Below are 22138 nucleotides of genomic sequence, written 5' to 3'. Positions count from 1 at the left end.
ATGACGTTTTAATTTGACACATTTTGGTATTTTACTATTTTGACTCGATTAGGCAAAGAAAAGAATATCAGAGAAATTCTGTGATTTCTGGGATCCGAGAGAGACAATAAATAAACAATACCATTGATTGATAAAAAAACAAACATATTGGAACAGCCACACAAACAAAGCCTCCAAAGTGATCATAAAGTCCATAAAAAGGTAGGATTTGTTATATTTAAACTGCATAATCTTTAGCTTCCTGGAACCCAAAATGTACACCGAGGGTATTTTTCATTTTAAAACCACACAAAAATATTTTACAGCGCAAAGTGACACTGAGGCTTCTCGTCAAATCAACTGTCATAAAGTCCACAAGGAGACATCAGAACAACAATCATTAACTTTAGTCTAATTAGTTGGACTCCACCAGCTGATGTCCTCTTATTGACAACTGTTTTTATAAATTGTTAAGGCACATTATGAATGAGACCATTTCAGTTGTTCATTTATTTATTATTCTTTAATAACAGGTTTGGTCCTCTGAGGCTGTGATTGGCTGCTGCTGTCGCGCTGTGCCGCATGTTCACTTGCAGCCTAATTTCCATAGCAACCAACCTAACCAGATGGCAAGAAAGCAGGTCCGGACCACGAAAACATCTTTGCATTTACTAAAATAAAAAATAAATCTGATGATCTTGAACTTTCAGCTGCCGTTTGGCTTCCTCAGCTCTTCAGGGAGGACCTCATCTTCCTCCTGGCGTCCTTGTGTTTCTTGCGGTACTCCTGTGGAAACAGACGTTAACGTATACATATCTTTATTAAATCTTCCCCCATCTCAGTTCGAGGTCGATATTTAAACACATTATTGTAATAATAAGGAGAGTTTAAAAGCATACATGTGTATTTAGATTAGTGAATGTGTGGAACAATCTGTCAATGTGTCCGGACTCGCTGGACGATAGTTAAAAGACCCTTAAAACAACAGGTGACCCCCAGGTTACATCACAATGCTGTGTTCAAGTGCTTTGCAAGATGTCTGTAAATGTCACAATACAACTGTCTTCCAAGAAGTCCCTCAAACACATCTTGGCACCGCATGAGGATCTTCAGCAGGTTTAGTTAAAGTTCCTTTAAGAGGATGCGTACCTGTCTGAGCTCGGTCCTCCTTTCCTCCCACTGCTCCGTCTGCTCCTCCAGGTGAGAGGGCCGGCAGAACGACCTGGGACCCTCTGACGAAAACAAACAAACATTTTTAATTATTCCCCTCGTTCAAATTTGACACCGCCGGTGGGATCATAACGACGTGTTTCAGTGGTCTACCTGTCAGTCTGCTGTCGCCAAGGAAGAAGAAGAACCGATCGGTCTTTGAAGGCGTCTCCTCTCTGTGAGCGGCAACAAACAAGTTATTTTAAACCCGTCAACAGAAGGTAAATCTTATTATATTTTTGATAATTGATTAATTCACTGGTTCTAGTTATTCGTCTATTATTTTTTCAAGAATTATGTACAATTTCATATTTTGTGGGTTTTGTACTGTGTGCTTTGGGAAACTATAACTTGTAATTTTCAATTTCTTTCCACATTTAATGGACAAAACAACTTACTCAGATTAATCAATAATGGTCGACCAGTTGTTATTTAGAATCCTGTTAAATACCTTGTAAAAATACTTTACGTTGTCATATCTTTTGTGTATATATATATATATATATATATATATATATATATATATATATATATACACACACACACACACACACACACACAAATACACATATAATATATAATATTGTGAAATACGACATTATTCAGGCTTCAAACTGCCTCTTCATGCACTGTAATATTATTTTTCTATTATTGTACAAATAAACTAAACCTTGTTTGAAGCAAACTCTTTAATTTAATTAACTTGAATCCTAATTTTTCTCACTCTGTGGTTTGAGCGGTGACGTTGCTTTGCTCCTCCTCTTCCTCTTCCTCCTTCTTTTCCTCTTCCTCCTCCGAGCTGCTGTCTTGGAAACGTAGTTCCTGTTGCCATGACGCCTTTGGCGCCTGGATGCTCTCTACTTTGTACTCGGCTGGAAGAGAGACACGAAAATACAAATAATAATAATTAGGAAAAACAAGTCTTCGACAGTCCGAGGTAAATATCCGACGTACAACCTACCCGTCTCTCCACTTCCTGTTTCCACAACGTCCTCAAAGAAGGAGAATTTGAAGCCGGACGCCTCCTCGTTCTCTGGTCCTGGATCAGCCGAGAGGAGAGACGACTGCAGGGTCGGCTGCTCGTCCTTCCCGGCTTCCTCCGCCTCGTCCTCTTGGTCCCAGTTCGCCTCCTCGCCTCCTCCAGCGACGACCACGGCGGCGTCCTCCTCCTCGTCCTCCTTCTCCTCGTCCTCCTTCGTCGGACCAAACACGGCCTTCAGGTCTCCGGACACGTCGTAGTAAATCTCCTTGGAAACCTCCGGAAGCTTCTGGGCCTCCTCCCTCTTCTTCCTCCGGGCCGACTTGCTGTGAAGACGACAGAACACACGACGGGTTCAGAGCCGATAACCGCGGAGAGAACATCGCCTAAACCGCCGATGTGGATCGGTCAAGTCTGGCCGACGTGCCGACGGGTTAATTAGCGGTGAATAACGGTGCCCGTCCAGAACCAATGGGCGTGCTCGTACCTCTCCTTCTTGGTTTCGTCCGTCTTGGTCTCGAAGGCGGCGTGTTCCTCTTTGCTCGGGTCGTAATGCAGCACCGAGACGTCTCTGCAAACACACGCACGGCGTTTACTTTGTATTCACTTCCTGTTGAATATTCAGAACCGAGCGTGTTTTGAGTTTCATGCGGCCGACCTGAAGGTCTTGGCCTTGGCGGCCGCCTTGATGCCTCCGCCGGCCTGCTGGCTGCTGCCGAGGACGCTCTGCAAGATCGACAGGTTCTTCTTCCTCTCCTCGTCCAGAGCCTCCTCTTCATCGGTCACGCTCTTCTTGTTCTCTGGAGTCACAATCGGTCGCGTTAAGGCATCGGACTGTTTCTGCATGACGGCCTTTAGACCCCCCTTTACCTTTCAAAGCCCCGCCCCCCCCCAACACACACTTTATATCATGAGCTCTGCTACTGGACCGGTTTAAGAAATTAATTTGAGAAATAAAACAAACGAGAAATAAGAACGAATTAAACAAATCGATGTGAAAGATGGACCAATGAGCCAATTACTGTTTTAAATGTGGCGTAGACGGCCTTAATGCATCTGTGGAGCCACACAACCGATTGGTTGAATTGGATGATGTAGTAGCCTCACCTGACTCCTCCCCTTTGTCCTCGTCCTCCTCCAGGAAGCGAGAGTCCATTCGAAATCGCTCGTCTGTCCCGAAGCGAGACTGCAGCTCCATTAGCTGGACATCAAAATAACACACACTACACACACACACACACACACACACACACACACACACAGACACACACACACACACAGACACACAGTTATGGGTTTGCATTTGAATAAAACAAATATTCAAGCATACAGAGCGGCGCTCTCTCTCTCTCTCTCTCTTTTTCTCACCTTCCGTCCCCCTCGACCTTCAAACTGAGGCCTGATGTCAAACCTGCTGCCATCCTCCTCTTCGTCACCCTCCTCCTCGTCCTCGTCCTCGCTGCCGCTGAACAGCTGAGGGACAGACGGCTTCGGACGCACCTTGGGGTGAATAACATCGAATGAATAAACTAACGGTCGCAGAGTCCAAACTAAATTTCGAAGCGGGAGCTCCTCGCTCACCTTTTCGTTCCCACCGACCTCGACCTCCGATTGGCCGTTCTGGAACGGCGCCATCTTTGACCTGGTGACCTTTGAGGTGGTCTGCTGCTTATCTTCTTCATCTTCTCCATCGTCCTCATCATCGGAGCCAAAGACGATGTGTTTCCCAGCCCCGGCTTTCGGATCGTCCTGAAACGGAGAACCCTCGTGTGAGTTAACGTTCCTCCGTGTCGAAACACAACGGAGTAAAAATATCAACGCAAAAAGGAAGAAAGTATATTTTAAGATGTTAAGTTAAAAGAAGGCGAGCCAGACTTTCCTCCTCTCTATCTTAACCCACAAAGATCACAAAACAGCCGATCAGAGGTTCATGATGCATCATTTCAATGTTTCCTAAACTAATCCATTATTATTATTATTATTATTATTATTATTATTCCAAGGAAAAGATTCAGCTCAGGTTTATCTAATTAGTCTATAATATATATTAGAATTAAATACATTTTATCAGAAGTACACATTATAAAGTCTAAAATATTTCTGCACACTGCACAGACCCCCGCAGCGTCAACCCAAAACCTGAACCCAGACCTGAACCCAGACCTGAACCCCCTGAGGGTCCAAGAGGACCGGACACCCACCAGGTTGGCCAGAGCTCCCTGGATGAGCTTCTTGTGCTCTTCGGCCTCTTTCTGTCTCTTCTGGACGGCTGCCAGCCTCCTCACGTTGGCCTTCCTCTGACGCGCCTCTTCCTCCTTAGCTCCTAACGGCACCCGGGGAGGAGCCTGCTTCTCCTCCTCCTCCTCCTCCTCTTCTTCGCTGGAGGAGGACTCACTATCAGGAGCATTTTCTTGCTCGTCTTCCTCAGCGGAGGAGCTGGAGGATGAAGCTGAAGCTGCAGCTTTAGCCGTCAGATCAGTCTGATTGGCCTTGGCCTTCGTCTTCTCCTCCTCCTCTTCATCACTGCTAGAAGCCGTCTCAGCCATGTTCTTCACCACCTTGCCTTCTTCTTCTTCTTCTTCTTCCTCCTCCTCCTCCTCCTCCTCACTGCTCTCCGAGTCTGTGACTTTCCGGCCGTTGATTTTAGGGTTCAGCTTCAGTTTTTTGACCTGACTTCCTCCTCTCTCCTCCTCCTCCTCTCCTCCTCTCTGTCTCCTCCTCTCCTCCGTTTCTGATCCCTCGTTCAGCGCCCTCGTCCCCTGGAAGGCGGGCAGCGGCGTTGAAGCTTTTGTCTTCTTCTTCTTCTTCTTCTTCTTCTGCTGCTGCTCGTCCTCGCTGCCGTCCTCCATGATGGCGGCGAGGATCTCCTCCGGCGTGGTGCCTTTCTTGGGTGTAGGTCGCTCAGAGGAACCGGCCGCGAGGTTGGTTCCTTGTTCGGAGGAGGAGGCGCCGAGGATGCTGGGAGCTGTAGTCTCAGAGGCTTGCTGGGATTCCTCGGCCAGCCTCTGAAGATCCGCCATGGAGATCTCCAGACGGGTGACGTTAGAAAACATGGCTTCGTAGTCGGAATCTGAGCTGCAATCAGCCGATTCTGACTCCTCCTCCTCCTCCTCATCTTCCTCTGAGGAAGGGAGCTTCACAACAGGGAGCACCTTCGTCTTCTTACTGCGTTTACCAGACGGTTTGCTGGAGGCCACCTCTTCCTCAGACTCTGACAACTTGTCCTCCTCCTCATCTTCATCCTCCTCATCTTCCTCTGAGGAAGGGAGCTTCACAACAGGGAGCACCTTCGTGTTCTTACTGCGTTTACCAGACGGTTTGCTGGAGGCCACCTCTTCCTCTTCCTCAGACGACTCGTCCTCTTCCTCGTGACTTTTCTTCTTCATCTTTCTCTTCCGGTCGCCGTGGTTTCCTGAGAGGAGTGCGGTCGCTGGAGGAGTCGGTCTCTCCTGCGGTGGAGGAGGAAGAGGAGGAAGAGGAGGTTTCCTGGAGGCGAAGATTTCATCTGTGTCTGCGGAGTCGTAGCCGTTTTCGTCTTCTTCATCCGGACCTCCTGGGAAGAAAATTAAAAGCTTGTTTTTTTGCAGTTTGTCACATTTTAAAACATCCTGAGGTTAAAAGGATAAATTCACAAACATTCAAAGAACTACAAATTGGTCTTTATTTACAATATTAAAGTTATTACTAGAACCTTTCCTTCCTTTCGTTCAGCAAAACTATTTGTTTTTTTATTCTATCTTAGTGCATGTATTATTTCATTATATTTTCATTCTTTTACACACAACTCATATTGTTATAATTACAGCTCGACCAATATATCGGGTAATATATCAAAATTATAGTAATATTGTGATATTTAGACGAGATATCTTGGTGTGTTTTAAGACACATTTCTATTTTCTTACAACATTATCATTACATCCACATTGCTGATGATAAATAATCAAAAACGTCATTGTGTGATTCTTTTGTAAAAGCACCAACAATAGTCAACCCTAAAATATCAGGGTCACAATATCAGTATAAGCAAAGGAATGATTTTAATTACTTCAAATAAATGCAACTTATTACATTTGATTGATTTAAAGTTCTTCAATATCATTTGAATAAAGATCGGAACAGCATGAATATGTTTTACAAGCTTTTTACTAAGAAATATTACGTATTTAACACAAATCACCAACATTATGATGAGTAACTACGTATTTAACTGTTTGCGATTACATTTATTTTGTAATTTAATTACGTAACTCAAAATATCAACATGATACGTTTATTTTCACTCTGTAAAATGTCCCGCTCCGTATATATTTTGGTCATTATTCTTTAATGACAAAATATAAAAGATATTTATCTATTTGCCAAAGTATCATTTTAAATCAGATTTTTCAGAAACATGTTTCTTACCTTTCCGCCCAGACTTCACCAAGTAGTCGAGTCCGACCACTTCCAGCGTGTCCCCCTCGTCCTCCTGCCGCAGTGCATCATGGGAGGTGTTCTGGGCCGCCGCCACTTTGCGGATTTCCTCGTCCGATTCGAGATCCCAGTCGGTGGAACGCGGTCCCTTCCCCTGAGGCGGCCGGTGGTTGGTCGGTGGTTCGATTCTGTTGGGGAACCGACGAGCCTCGACGTGACCGACAGTCTGTTTAAATCTAAGAGGAGAACCACAAAGAGGAGAAACATAAAGAGGAGATAGGAGAACCACAAAGAGGAGAAACATAAAGAGGAGAAACATAAAGAGGAGATAGGAGAACCACAAAGAGGAGAAACATAAAGAGGAGATAGGAGAACCACAAAGAGGAGAAACATAAAGAGGAGATAGGAGAACCACAAAGAGGAGATAGAAGAACCCCAAAGAGGCGATAGGAGAACCCCAAAGAGGCGATAGGAGAACCACGCCGTGGTTACCTGGCTCCGCCTCCAGCGCTCTGAGGGTTCGGCGCGTCCGGCCGACTCTTCTTGCGTCTCGCCGGCTCAAACGGAGGGAACTCGCCCCGCCTCTTCTTGCTGATGTCGTCGTCGCCGCCCTGCACCTCCCAGGTGAGCCGGGACACCGGGGTGAGCGGCGTGTCGGCCTCGGACCGGTCCAGCTTGCGGATGTTGTGGCTGTACTTGGACGGGTCGTACGTCACGGTTCGGGCTCGGCTGCCTTTCTGACTCAGGAGCTGCAGGACGGGGAGGACTCGCCCGAACTTACTGACCACCCAGTCCTGAAAGCAGAGCCCCCAGAGGACAGTCAACACCGGCAGCCTGAAAATCACCCTTAACTGTGCCAAAGTGGGCTTTTAATGACCTCAAGGACAGAGAAAAACTAGGTATTTGTATTCATGCGAGTTCAGTGACGACCTTTACTCCTGTTAGTTTTGCGTCCCCTATAACATGTTCATGTACTGATATCGCCCCTAAAGAAGTTTAGCTCTGGCTCTACTGGACGTAACGTCTGCACAGAAACAGGATGTGCATGTGAGACCTTGTGTCCCGGCACTTCGGTCCCCGGCACCGCAGCCTTCATGGTGAAGTTGTCCACGCCGGCTTTGCTCAGGGAGTCCAGCATCTTCTGCCTCTTGTCCTCGACGGCCGGCTGCTGGAGGTGCTGCTCCGCGGCCGTCTGCCGCTCCTCGGCCAGCCTGAGACACAAATACCGCGAGGGAGGAGACGCGTTACCCTCAGGAACCTCACGTTAGCCTCAAGAACCTAATGTTACCCTCAGGAACCTCACGTTAGCCTCAAGAACCTCACGCTACCCTCAAGAACCTCACGTTAGCCTCAAGAACCTTTTCTCAGAGTCGAGCAAAAATAAACAATCTTTCTCTGGCTGCAGGTTCTCCAAATGTGAGAGTTGACTTCTTTTTTTATATTGTTGTCAACTAAATATTTCTTGGAGTGGTTGGATAAAACAAGACTTTGAAGATGTCACCTTGGACTCTAAGAAATGTAGGTATCAACTTTTTAAAATACATTTTTTAGACAAAAACTATTTATATACACCGTGAAAATAAAAAGGTCAGATTAGTCGATACTGAGAGTATTTGTTATCCGCAGCCCACTTTAAAATGAATGGCCTCCTGCCCCACAGTAAGAAGACGTTAATGGCGAGTTGAACTTGACCGCACCTCTGCAGGAAACTCTCCTTGGCGGTTTCGATCTGCAGAGTTCCTCCTTTCCATTTGGATTTGTTGAGCACCGTCATACCTGAAGAGGAAACACACTGATCTCAAACACACGAAACAACACATCCAAATCATCCGTCAAGACACTGAAACCTGGTCTATGAAGAGTGTTTATGAAGTAAAATAAGACATGAAGGCTGAATGAGAAGATGCTCGGTTAACTTACATCTCTTCAGGTCGGCGTCTGAAATGTTGATGTTAATGTAGCTGAAGGTTTTATAAGGAACACCTTGAGGAGAAGAGCGAGAGTCAGAACACACAACAACAAAAATCAAATAAAACTAAATTATAATAACAATAAAACTACCGTGGTGGATTATGTACATATCTTAAGCATGTTTAAGATATTATAATGTGTAAAACATGAAATACAGCATTAAAAAAACAAACACATTTAAAGGAATTTAAAGAGGAAACACTGTAACTGTCCCAGAGGCCGAGTGTGTGCTGGACGTCTCACCCTCGTCGTCCTTCCTGGTCCGGAGCTCCACGTCCTCCACTTCCCCAAACTTTCCAAATCGATCCTTCAGATCCTTCTGGGTGATCGAGTGGCTCAACCCGCCGATGTACAGTCGCCTCATAGCTCCGTTTCCACGACAACAAACTTCCTGTTCAGTTGCTCATCAATGCACCGTGCGCGGGGGCTGACTTTCATGGAACACACAGCGCCTGTGTGAGAACGTTGCTGAGGTCAGTGCCAGAAGAGTTTATATTTTACATCCATTATTCTTGACTTTTGCAACACTTTTCCTTCTTATTTTATCTTACTATTTGATTGTGATAGTTAAAATACCTCGTAGGTGAAAACATACTTGGTTTCTGATTCTTATTTAGGGTTTAAAAAATAAAATAAAAAAGAATAAAAGAAGTCCATGATTATTACCTGTATTATCGTATCATAGTGCTCCCAGATTCACACTGGTGACAGCTGTAATAAATAATAATCACTAACACCTGTGCAGCAGTGTAGGTTGGCTCTGTCAGCTAGAAGGGACCTGCACTCTTTAGGTTTATAAAACCCTCGTATTAAACTGCAAACTGCATCCTTCTAAATGACCAGACAGTTGAATTACCACGTCTCTAAAACATTAAAACATTAAAAGGGTCATGGATGTAGGGTGTATTTCAGAGCTGTTGTTAGACTACCTTGACTGTAGACAGGTTGCATTTTTAAAAAATAAGGTAAGTCAGTGTGATAAGATCCACGTGATCACGACCACGGTCACTATGTGGACCGGTCACCCTAAATAAGTAAGTAAAACGACGGAGAAAAACGCCTTGACGACTAGCATATGAACAGAAAATAAAACAAATGTTTACCTCACATGTATCCAGCTGGTGTTACTATTAACTCTGTCCGGGGCTGCAATGCAATCCCGCAGATTTTTCCCTTCCGCGCTTGTTTCCGCCGAACGGAAACGTTCCGCTGTGTGAGATTCAATAACAGCTTTTAAAAAAAGAAGAAACAAAAACACATAAAAGCAGAAAAAGGTTGACGGTACGTTTATTAATGTAAATATGTAGTTATTATTGCTGAAGAAAGAACTTGTTCCTCTTTTAACTCTGTTTGCTGTAATTCTTCTCGACCGTTTCAGCTGTTACGAATGCAGCATTCAATGTAGAGGGGTCGCGCACAATTTCCAGCTCTTACAGGTTTTTTATTTAGTGCCTATTATATAATATATCGCTAATGTGTGCTTTAAAAAGGTATATTTGTAAACATGTGCTGTACTTTTATCAAAAGAGAAGCACGCTGCCTGACCCTTCTTCATAGAAATAGTTTATCCCTCACCCCTCCACAGCGTGGGAAGTGGTAGAGTCCACAGGGCGCGAGGCTTCGAACTGTTTTGGTCGTCAGTTTGACGTGAAGAAGGGTTTAATACAGTTATTTTAAGTCGCTTTTATTGAAATACTTCGACATTATAACGGAGACGAGTACGGTAAGTTAACTTTAGACATGACAGTTTGTCTCACTGCACCAAGGGCAGTTGTTTCTGTCGCTAAAGTCGGCATAAATGCAGCTAGCTAGAGTTCACTAACGTTACAAGTGTAAAGGAAATTAACGTTATCCAAGTTAATTGATGACGGCGTCGTTCATCCGGCCCTGACAGGTTCAACAGAGGAAGACGTCACCGAGTTAGTTCATGCAGCTCCACAGAGGCCTCAGGGACTTAAATATACTTTTTTAAAATTTATTTAAATTTATTTAATTTTTTATTATTTCCATTGTATGGCTTTTTACAGTTTTACACTGCGTTATTACTACTTTTAATTAAGCTGCGTATGGTATTTACATTACATTTAATTTAGCTGAAGCTTTTATCCAAAGCGACTTACAATCATACACAGTAGACGCAGCTACGGGGAGGAATTCAGGGTTAAGTATCTTGCTCAAGGACACATCAACGAGGGCGGGGATTGAACCGGCGATCCTCTGATTGAAAGACAGACCTGTTAACCACTGACCCACAGTCGCCCTTCTTTATGTAGTTTGTATTGTATGGTGTAACAGTGTTTTTATGCTGCCCTCTTCACCCATTGAAACTTCCAAATGTTTAGTTTTTTAATCGAGTCGGTCCGTGTTTGGTCCTTCAGGATGATGGAGGAGATGAGCCAAGAGAACATGGAGGAGGTGAAGGTGCTGGAGGCTCAGATTAAGCATCTTGAGGCTGAAGTTTCAGCATTGAAGGGCCAACAGCAGGACAACCACAAGGACATAACATTCCACTTCAGAGGAGAGATGCAGGATGCCATGTGAGTTTAGTTATTTTTCACGTTTAAATCTTTCTTGCGCTATCTTACACTTTTTAACTTGTAGCATTTCCAATTTACATCTTAACATCTAGTCTTCCTGCTTACTTGTGGGTACGCAGGAAATGGTAAACGGTCGTACTGAGCTGTCGTAACAGTAACTGAACAGTTTGTTGTCTGTCGCCACAGGTTGTGTATGTGTGGACAGAGACAAGGAGACAAGAAGGAGAAGGAGAAGGTGCTGTCCAGGCTGAAGGAGGAGGTGGAGGAGCTGGAGGTGGATCTGAAGCTACAGGCGGAGATGAATGGCATCAGTCTGACTGGCTGCACCATAAAGACTCTGCAAAGCAGTAAGAGCACAGCCTTCACTGATCTCTGATGTTTTAGAGACTAAATGATTAATCGATGAATCAGAAAAATAACGTGTGTGTGTGTGTGTGTGTGTGTGTGTGTGTGTGTGTGTGTGTGTGTGTGTGTGTGTGTGTGTGTGTGTGTGTGTGTGTGTGTGTGTGTGTGTGTGTGTGTGTGTGTGTGTGTGTGTGTGTGTGTGTGTGTGTGTGTGTGTGTGTGTGTGTGTGTGTGTGTGTGTGTGTGTGTGTGTGTGTGTGTGTGTGTGTGTGTGTGTGTGTGTGTGTGTGTGTGTGTGTGTGTGTGTGTGTGTGTGTGTGTGTGTGTGTGTGTGTGTGTGTGTGTGTGTGTACTAGGTGACAGGAAGTTAGTCCAGCAGCTCTGTGTGTCAGGTCACTGCTCTGAACTGGTCTTCCAGGTGGAGTTCCAGCTCTCTGAGGTCAAGGTGAGTCATTTAATATTTAAAATAATTTGTTGACGAGTCGGAGAGTCTCTGGACAAGTGGAGCTGATCGATTGTAGCTTTTACCCTTCCTGAATGTCATTTAGAGACTATTGGCTATTATTTAGACATGTGTGAATGAAAACACAATCAAGCATTCACACATTTTATCATTGTACCAAGCTTTGTGTCAAAGAAATATCGACAGCGGTGTTTCTTGATCCAGCTCATTTTAGACTTGTATTATAACTAGAACTCTGTGGACATACACAAGACTAATACTAAGATAGAAGACAGCAATGTTTAAAAAGGTTCAGGTGACAGCGTCCTTCACAGAATGGGTGCTGATGGTGCGTGCAGCCCGCAGGGGGCGACAGAGGCCTGTGTTCAGTGGTGGAGGCATCAATTGAGATTTAAGTTGCTCAACTCAGCAGCAGCAGAGAAAATGTCATCACATCATCAGAGTAAACTCCTCAGAGGAAAAATTGGCAACAGATGAAAAATAGCAGAAATGTGCACCACATAAGCCAAAAAAAACAAACAAAAAACGCATTTCAAGTTCAGATGTCATCTCTTCAAAGTAAAAGCATTCTTTTAAACATGTTATTGATTTTATAGCCACTAAGTAAGTTTGTTTCATTAGATAACGTGTTCTCGTTCATCACTGACGAAGTGACTCTGAGTAATTGAGGTGCGTTCGTCCTGCAGGAGGGTTCAGGGTGCGTGAGGACGATCAGCGACCTGAACGTGGTGATGGACGCCAGCGACCTGCAGAACTTCGGCAGTTTCCTGTCTGGGTAAGAACTAATATGCAGTTTGATGTTCAGCTGATCTGAAAAAGAAAATCGTACTAATTATTCCTCCCCGTGTATTTCTGCCCGTCGTCCTTCTGTCTGCGAGTTGACGCAATAATCCGGAATCGGAATCCGCTTTCTTTTGTTTAGCAATTCTATTTATTTCCCATTAGACCCACCATACATGTTAAAAAAAACGTATACAACTATGGGACAGCTGCATCATTCAAATGATTACAGTTGTAAAAGATACCCTACCGATCTTCCTGCGCTTAAATCTAAACCTTTAAGACTGATTGTCCAATAAAGCGTTTTTACAACAAAGAATTACAGAAGAAGCTTCACACGAAAAATCTACTTTCGTGGCCAAGTAACACTTGGTAACAGTATTTACCTTTTTAATGATCATTGATAACTTGTTATCAACATTAATCAATCAAAGGAATTGTGTAGACCATTTAAAGTTACAGTTTTGTTTTATTTAGCGGTAATGTTTTTGGCCCTCACTTCCCTGGGATCCAAACATGTTTAACCTTCACCGGGAATGTTTCTGCAGACAGTTCATAATACTGCAAATGCAAAAGGGCTTTCGTCAGACAGCCATGAGCTCAATTGTTATCGTGTTTCCTAATTCTGCGATTTAGTGACCTAACATGCATTCATAAAATGAAAATCATAACGGACCGATTTAAAATCCTGGAAAATCGGACCTTGAGTCAGAGCTAAAGTTGCATTAGCAGCCATTTTTAAGACGCGTAAAGCCTTTAAAACGCACTAGTGGGATATTTTATATATCGTAGGAATAACATCTTTTAGGATTCATCACCCAACTGATGCCGGTGGCTGAATGGGACTAAACGCCGGCTGTCAGTCTCCACATCCTGAGGCCAGAAGACTGGCGCAGCAGATTAATACCCACGGTTTCACAATTTCATATATCGTGGCTTTAACGTTGAGGTGTCGACATGCGGTGTGTTTAGTTACACTGAAGTTCATCCTGCGAGAGTCGGGTGTCAGACTAATTGCTGCGTTATGGTGGCCAGTGAGTTGTAATTTATTCACCCGGTCGGTTCTGCTCAGTCCAGCTCTGCATATTTAATATGGGATATTATTCCCGTCGGTGTTTATTAAAAGTAGAAGATCCCAAACTGAACGCGTCTGCCGTCCAGCTGAACCTGCTCTTTACTCACAAACCATAAGTCTCTCTTGCGTTGCGTTCAGAACGGCCGCATTCCATTTAGTTGTGCTGTCTTCCTGGCACACCGACCTCTACATCGAGCACAGCCAGCGTTGCTCTCCTGAACATATCTGGAGCTTCAGTCTCACCAGGTGGTCTTCACACCGCAGGGAACGTGTTCATTGTGGATAACATATGACATGTAGCAGGACATCATCTCCGTTTCATCTTTTAATTAATAAAAAAAAAAGGTTGTAATAGACATGAAGCAACGTTGACTCTGAAGTGAGAATTCAGTGAATAAAATATAAATCTTTACCCTGATCTATTTCACGTCTTATTTAAACTATTTCTCTTTATTGATAAACTCAAAGTGGAGGAACAGAATCAGGGTTACAACCCATCTGAGAAATGAGTTGTGTACTTCTGGCTGTTTGGTAGATGTACAATATATTGTATTATATCTTTTAACGCACCCTATTTAAGTCCCTAAGAGTTTATTTATTTTAAAAGATATTGACTAAGCTATGTAGTGAGCAGACATTTTACTGTGTGAAAGGTATTAAATTAACTTGTCAGTCACCAGTTTCCTCCTTCAGCGATGGTGACTTAGGACATACTAATTCACTTTAACTGTCCACAGGGTTTTTAAATTACACTTAATAGTCTTGATAACAAAACGGTGAATCTGTCTCGTTTAGGAGCCCCGTCAATAGAACTAGAAAACCAACTTAACGGCTCAAAAAAAGTTCACCCCGCAGACCGAGACCTCCTCGCTCTCAACGTGCGCCACCTAAAGTGAACTCTTGTGTTTTGTTTAATTTTATTCTCCCACGATGAGATCTGCTCCAGGTGTGTGGCTTCCCACACCTGCTCCCAATACTTTCATCTGGGAGTGGGCGGAGCCACCTGGCAGCGATGTAGATGCCTCCAAGTACTCTGCTCCTCAGCTCCATACAAAAAACAATAAATCTGTCCACTTCCCTCATCCTTTATTAACAGAAAATAAGTATAGCAGCTGGTGAGCTGAGCACATGTTCCCCTGCCCTCGAGGATTTCACGTGGCGCAGCATTTCAAACTGGTTTTATTTGTTATCACAGACTCGAAGTCTAAAGTCCCTGAGCACCAGTTCTCTTAGTCAGCTTTTTACAATGCGGTCCTACATCAACAAACTTTTTTTTTTTTTCCTGATGAAGCAGATGATTAAGTGTTAGTACAGCATTGCCTGTTTTATTACTATTAAGTAAACATTTTAAACAAGAATCTGTCACGTTACCATCACATGGTCTGAAGATGTCATGTTACCATCACGTGGTCTGAAGATGTCATGTTACCATCACATGGTCTGAAGATGTCATGTTACCATCACGTGGTCTGAAGATGTCACATTACCATCACTTGGTCTGAAGATGTCACATTACCCATCACATGGTCTGAAGATGTCATGTTACCATCACGTGGTCTGAAGATGTCACATTACCCATCACGTGGTCTGAAGATGTCATGTTACCATCACATGGTCTGAAGATGTCACGTTACCATCACGTGGTCTGAAGATGTCACATTACCATCACTTGGTCTGAAGATGTCACATTACCCATCACATGGTCTGAAGATGTCATGTTACCATCACGTGGTCTGAAGATGTCACATTACCCATCACGTGGTCTGAAGATGTCATGTTACCATCACATGGTCTGAAGATGTCACGTTACCATCACATGGTCTGAAGATGTCACGTTACCATCACGTGGTCTGAAGATGTCATGTTACCATCACATGGTCTGAAGATGTCATGTTACCATCACGTGGTCTGAAGATGTCACTTTCATCTGTCACGTTATCCATCACGTGGTCTGAAGATGTCACATTACCCATCACATGGTCTGAAGATGTCACATTACCCATCACGTGGTCTGAAGATGTCACGTTACCCATCACGTGGTCTGAAGATGTCACTTTCATCTGTCACATTACCCATCACGTGGTCTGAAGATGTCACGTTACCCATCACGTGGTCTGAAGATGTCACTTTACCCATCACGTGGTCTGAAGATGTCACGTTACCATCACGTGGTCTGAAGATGTCACTTTACCCATCACGTGGTCTGAAGATGTCACGTTACCATCACGTGGTCTGAAGATGTCACTTTCATCTGTCACGTTATCCATCACGTGGTCTGAAGATGTCACATTACCCATCACATGGTCTGAAGATGTCACTTTACCCATCACGTGGTCTGAAGATGTCACGTTACCCATCACATGGTCTGAAGATGTCACTTTACCCATCACGTGGTCTGAAGATGTCACGTTACCCATCACATGGTCTGAAGATGTCACTTTACCCATCACGTGGTCTGAAGATGTCACGTTACCATCACGTGGTCTGAAGATGTCACGTTACCCATCACGTGGTCTGAAGATGTCACTTTACCCATCACGTGGTCTGAAGATGTCACGTTACCCATCACATGGTCTGAAGATGTCACGTTACCCATCACGTGGTCTGAAGATGTCACGTTACCCATCACGTGGTCTGAAGATGTCACGTTACCCATCACGTGGTCTGAAGATGTCACTTTCATCTGTCACGTTACCATCACATGGTCTGAAGATGTCACTTTCATCTGTCACGTTACCATCACATGGTCTGAAGATGTCAGTTTCATCTGTCACGTTACCATCACATGGTCTGAAGATGTCACTTTACCATCACATGGTCTGAAGATGTCACGTTACCATCACGTGGTCTGAAGATGTCACGTTACCATCACGTGGTCTGAAGATGTCACGTTACCATCACATGGTCTGAAGATGTCACTTTCATCTGTCACGTTACCATCACATGGTCTGAAGATGTCACGTTACCATCACATGGTCTGAAGATGTCACGTTACCATCACGTGGTCTGAAGATGTCACTTTCATCTGTCACGTTACCATCACATGGTCTGAAGATGTCACTTTCATCCGTCACGTTACCATCACACGGTCTGAAGATGTCACGTTACCATCACATGGTCTGAAGATGTCACATTACCATCACGTGGTCTGAAGATGTCACATTACCATCACGTGGTCTGAAGATGTCACATTACCATCACTTGGTCTGAAGATGTCACGTTACCATCACATGGTCTGAAGATGTCACATTACCATCACATGGTCTGAAGATGTCACATTACCATCACGTGGTCTGAAGATGTCACTTTCATCCGTCACGTTACCATCACGTGGTCTGAAGATGTCACATTACCATCACTTGGTCTGAAGATGTCACGTTACCATCACATGGTCTGAAGATGTCACGTTACCATCACGTGGTCTGAAGATGTCACATTACCATCACGTGGTCTGAAGATGTCACGTTACCATCACATGGTCTGAAGATGTCACATTACCATCACGTGGTCTGAAGATGTCACGTTACCATCACGTGGTCTGAAGATGTCACTTTCATCTGTCACGTTACCATCACATGGTCTGAAGATGTCACGTTACCATCACATGGTCTGAAGATGTCACTTTCATCCGTCACGTTACCATCACACGGTCTGAAGATGTCACGTTACCATCACATGGTCTGAAGATGTCACATTACCATCACGTGGTCTGAAGATGTCACATTACCATCACGTGGTCTGAAGATGTCACGTTACCATCACGTGGTCTGAAGATGTCACGTTACCATCACATGGTCTGAAGATGTCACATTACCATCACATGGTCTGAAGATGTCACATTACCATCACATGGTCTGAAGATGTCACATTACCATCACGTGGTCTGAAGATGTCACGTTACCATCACGTGGTCTGAAGATGTCACGTTACCATCACATGGTCTGAAGATGTCACGTTACCATCACATGGTCTGAAGATGTCACGTTACCATCACGTGGTCTGAAGATGTCACGTTACCATCACGTGGTCTGAAGATGTCACGTTACCATCACGTGGTCTGAAGATGTCACGTTACCATCACGTGGTCTGAAGATGTCACGTTACCATCACATGGTCTGAAGATGTCACGTTACCATCACATGGTCTGAAGATGTCACGTTACCATCACGTGGTCTGAAGATGTCACGTTACCATCACGTGGTCTGAAGATGTCACGTTACCATCACGTGGTCTGAAGATGTCACGTTACCATCACATGGTCTGAAGATGTCACTTTCATCCGTCACGTTACCATCACGTGGTCTGAAGATGTCACGTTACCATCACATGGTCTGAAGATGTCACGTTACCATCACATGGTCTGAAGATGTCACATTACCATCACGTGGTCTGAAGATGTCACTTGTGTTTTTGTGCTCGGGTGCATTTTCTGTCCCGATAACAACCGTCTGCCAGAAAGCGTCTGTTCTGTACAGTCGATCTGCACCGCGGAGCAGAAGTCTGATTTGCTCTACATCTGAGGCCAAACCACATCTGGATTGTTTGGTCCGGTTTGCAGAATCTGGCAACAAAAAAAGAAGATGGGAAAATACTGGAGATAATGAATCTGACAAACTGCTGCTTTCGCAGAGAGAGAGAGAGAGAGAGAGAGAGAAAGAGAGAGAGAAAGAGAGACGCTGGTCTGGATTGTTAAAGATATACACACTGACACTGATTTCTTTACCGGTAATATTATTCCCGTGTTTTAACATCCGTCCTCCCCGAAGTGGTCTTCTTAAACGTTGTTAGCATCCAGAGGAACACGGTGACCACACAGGCTGTCGTTAAAAGCAGCAGCTCGGTCCTCTCTCGGCGTCACATGTTGTAACACTGAAGAAGACAAAGTTACGTTCCGGTTGATTCGCTCATAAAAGATCGATTATCTGCAGGTCGGATTCTCTGCCTGGTCGACGAGTTTTTTGAGCTGCAGTTGAATCTGACGACAGAAACCCCAAAAATGTGTGAACGAGAAGAACAAAACGGAGAATTTGTCTGAATTAACAAACGGTGAACACGGAGTAACGTGTTCACATAATATTAAATAACTTACTGTCCTCCAAGTCTTACTTTCATCCAGCTGTTTATTCGCGGTCCAGTTGGAAACCCTTGTAGCCCAGCAGTCGGCAAGGGACCGCGATGTGGAAACACTGTTGAAGCAGTGCATTGTGGGATGGGGCTCGACAAACTCCAGGCAGACTGTATTATGTCAAACTTCCCTTCTGAACCTCTGCCATTAAAACCCAGCGCTGCTCATGTGGGGATCCGCGCTGACCCTTTGACCCCCCCAGGGCTGCAGTTAAAGGAACACGGATCCAGGCTGTTTGTGTTTCCCGGTCCAAGGCGGGCTGAGGTCAGAGCAGCAAAGGGAGGTTTACGTTCAAGACAAACACACTCGTAGTACACATGCATGTTCTCTAGACTTGTTGTCATTAAACTAGTTTTATTGTGTAGTAAAGACGCTAACTTCCTTGTTCTGCAGCGGGGGCCTAAAATGCTCCGTTACTCTGGTCAGTAAACTAGGTCACTGTCGTCTCTTCAGGGACGCTACCCGGGTTTATTCCTTGAGTCCAAGTGTTGCCTGTTTAATTAGATCTTCCTGCTTCTTTGGGCTGATGAACTGAAGCCAGTAAAAGGTTTTTGGGGTTTAATTGCGTCCACGCTGAAGATGTAATCAAACTGCATCATTCAGATACAACAATATCAAATCGGGGATCAATCGGTGTGTCTCTCTCTCTCTCTCTCTTGGTCTTTTTGGTCGCGCTCCATTATATGGGAGTGCGCTGCCATGTTTCCATCAGCTCTTTGTGGAATAACAGTCTTCTGGAAACTTCACCCGGCTGCCGTCTAGCCTTGGGCCCCCGTGGAAAACTCTGGAAAGCCGGTAACAGAATGTCCCGGGCTCACTCGGACAGAGCGAACCAGACCAAAACAAAGCTTCTTTGCTTCTGTATTGCAAATGAAAAATAAAAATGGAAGCATACATTTAAATTTGATTCAATCCAGCAGTCTACTTGGGACTCGTAAGAGCTTTTCACTTGCACCACGCATGCGTACACCAGATGAACTGTATAAGAAGTGGATTTAGTCAGCTTGACGTCACCTATTGGTTTGTGGTCTATTATGAAGCCCCCCGTTCAGCACTATGGCGGTCGCCATCTTGTTTAATGAATATTTAATTTGACCAGAAGTGACGCGAGAGGGCGGAGCCAAGGACAACCAACATGTTACAATTACCTTTCAGGAACTAAAAAAACTAAAAAGTTTGAAGATTAAAACTTTTAACAACTCCCGGACTGCAACGTGACCTACACTACAATAGTGTACCTGAACACATCCCGTGTAGACGCAGATGGAGGTTTAAAGCTGCTGCTCGGCTAACGTGCTACATATTGAACTCATGCATTGTGTGTGTGCTCCGTCATTTCAGGGTGGAGGAGAGCCGGGACCTTCTGCTGTTGTTCAGGACTCTCAGGACCTTCTCAAACAGATGTGACGACCGGCGCAGAACCTTCCAGCACTTCCAGGTTAGTGAAGACACACATGCACCGAAAATGGACCTTAAACTGGCGACCGCGTCCACGCACACCTGCTTTCCATTAGCTGTGTGTGAGTGTGTGTGTGTGTGTTGTTAACACTTCTTGGTCCTGTCATCAACGTGTTTAACGCCACTGATCACGTCTTTGTCCCGTGAGATTGCTGCAGTTTATTTTTTCCCATATGTGTCATTTTGGACTTGCCAAATGACACCGCTGCATCATTCGTGGGGGAGAAGATGAGTCGATCCATAATTCGTTGAGACCAGATGGTTCATCATTCAGAGCAGACTGACACAAAATGGGAACCGTAGGTTGGTTTTAATCTTTAACCTCCACGTGGTCCCCTGCTGGGTTTCACCCTCATCCATCAGTGGAGGAGCCTTGTTATTGTGTAGAGGTCAGAAGGTCAACCCAGAGGGACAGGGTTTCTCTCTGTGGTCCAGAAGGTACTGGCATCATGTTTCATATTTCAAAAGCTTAATGTCAGCCATAGGTGTGGATGGCAAATATCAGGGTGGGACTTATGTGGAAAGGTAGCAGCAAAATGTCAAATCGTAAATCAAGCTGCTGAAGCAATAAGGAACCTTCTCTCCTGTTTACTTGGAGAATGTAAAGTTCTGCCAAGTTGGCTGTGCTGAACGAGGACTAACCCACTTTTTCCATATTGGCCCGTGTGCTCCAAACTCTTATTTTGCTTGCGTGTTATTATGGAAAAAAATGTAACTCCCGTTGTAACTGTTCGACTGCAATGCGGGGCAGTGCCTCGTGTGTGCTGATTTCTACGCTTTAATGACACACAAACATAAATATGTATTTGGAAGAATAAACAAAACATATAAAACACAAGGAAGGTCACATGCAATCCAGGAACCTCGACATGTGTTGTTGCTGGTAGACCACAACATGAACCAGTCAGTCAACGCAGGACTGCAGATGATGATTGGCTCCGTTCCAGTTACAAACCACAGACATTTACAAGCATGTGGCCAATCACTGAATGGCATTTCTCCATTGTGGGCATATTAGCGTTCACTGTGTCTGCACACATGTGCAGACTCTCTAGTCAGCAACAGGGTTTACTGGTGTCACGGTTTAAGATGGCGAAACCAGTCGGTCGTTTCAAACGCAACTGACCAATGTGAGCTCTTAAGTATATATTTTTTTAAGGTTTATATCTATAGGTGACAGTTTTTAAATATTCAATATCTTTCCATAGTTAACATAAATACATGTTTTTTTTATAAGGATCCCTTAAATGTGATGTTCCATGTTCTCTCGGGGACAAACGTGTATAATTCTAGTTTTTGTATTTTGGGCTAAACATTAAGAACAATATTTATTACATGAGAAGCAGGCTGCAGCAATAATATTTTAAAAATATTTTTTAAAGTTGAACTTTATTAACACATCTTAAAACATAGCCATGTCACACACACCTCTTCCTGTACACCACTATTCACATCAGTAATAATTTATAAGTAATCTTTATTACTGGAAGGGAAGAGTTAGGGACACAAGCGAGACATTTTAAAAGCATATACAAAAGGAGTAACTTTCACATTACTATAGTTCATAGATACGTTGTTTCCCAGTTCACTTCAACCCGGAGTCTATAAATTAAAAAACAAAGTGAAGCTAAGTCAAAAAATGCTAAAGAAAGCCCGCAGATGAACACGTCTACATGGCCATTGACCTTTTTATAGAGAGGCATTTTAATGGAGTAATTAAAAGTGAAATAATTTCACACAATAGCCAAACAAAACCCAGAGGGTTGTTCTTAATTTCTAGTCGTTTTCTGAGAGAAAAGTA

The 22138-nt window shown here is 44.1% G+C and overlaps 2 protein-coding genes across 3 annotated transcripts in view; one reads left to right on the top strand and one right to left on the bottom strand.

The window, feature by feature from the left end:
- Window positions 1-242: 242 nt before the first annotated feature.
- Window positions 243-9930, bottom strand: nol8 (nucleolar protein 8). Its single transcript, XM_034533907.1, has 18 exons — window positions 9658-9930; window positions 8798-9006; window positions 8504-8566; window positions 8281-8359; window positions 7638-7794; window positions 7076-7377; window positions 6575-6819; window positions 4369-5720; window positions 3749-3916; window positions 3536-3667; window positions 3275-3368; window positions 2826-2967; window positions 2655-2738; window positions 2150-2493; window positions 1913-2060; window positions 1303-1364; window positions 1129-1211; window positions 243-765 (listed from the first exon to the last, which is right to left on the bottom strand). Exons 2-18 carry the CDS (start codon window positions 8916-8918, stop codon window positions 706-708), a joined length of 3636 nt encoding a protein of 1211 aa, XP_034389798.1. The 5' UTR covers window positions 8919-9006; window positions 9658-9930; the 3' UTR covers window positions 243-705.
- Window positions 9931-9934: 4 nt separating this feature from the next.
- cenpp (centromere protein P) overlaps window positions 9935-22138 on the top strand; it is a 67498-nt gene continuing 55294 nt past the window's right edge. The window contains exons 1-6 of one of the 2 annotated variants that reach the window (XM_034533920.1): window positions 9935-10277; window positions 10933-11091; window positions 11278-11438; window positions 11793-11881; window positions 12586-12674; window positions 20221-20317. In XM_034533920.1, coding sequence (XP_034389811.1) covers window positions 10934-11091; window positions 11278-11438; window positions 11793-11881; window positions 12586-12674; window positions 20221-20317 — 594 coding nt within the window. In that variant the 5' untranslated portion in view covers window positions 9935-10277; window position 10933. The remainder of the gene's footprint in view (window positions 10278-10932; window positions 11092-11277; window positions 11439-11792; window positions 11882-12585; window positions 12675-20220; window positions 20318-22138) is intronic. The other variant, XM_034533921.1, reaches the window with a different exon arrangement.

This window comes from Cyclopterus lumpus, chromosome 5 (genome assembly GCF_009769545.1).
Source record: "Cyclopterus lumpus isolate fCycLum1 chromosome 5, fCycLum1.pri, whole genome shotgun sequence".
Lineage (NCBI taxonomy): Eukaryota > Metazoa > Chordata > Actinopteri > Perciformes > Cyclopteridae > Cyclopterus > Cyclopterus lumpus.
The sequence above is the reverse complement of the archived record's forward strand: the minus strand, read 5'-3'. Positions and strand labels throughout refer to the sequence as shown.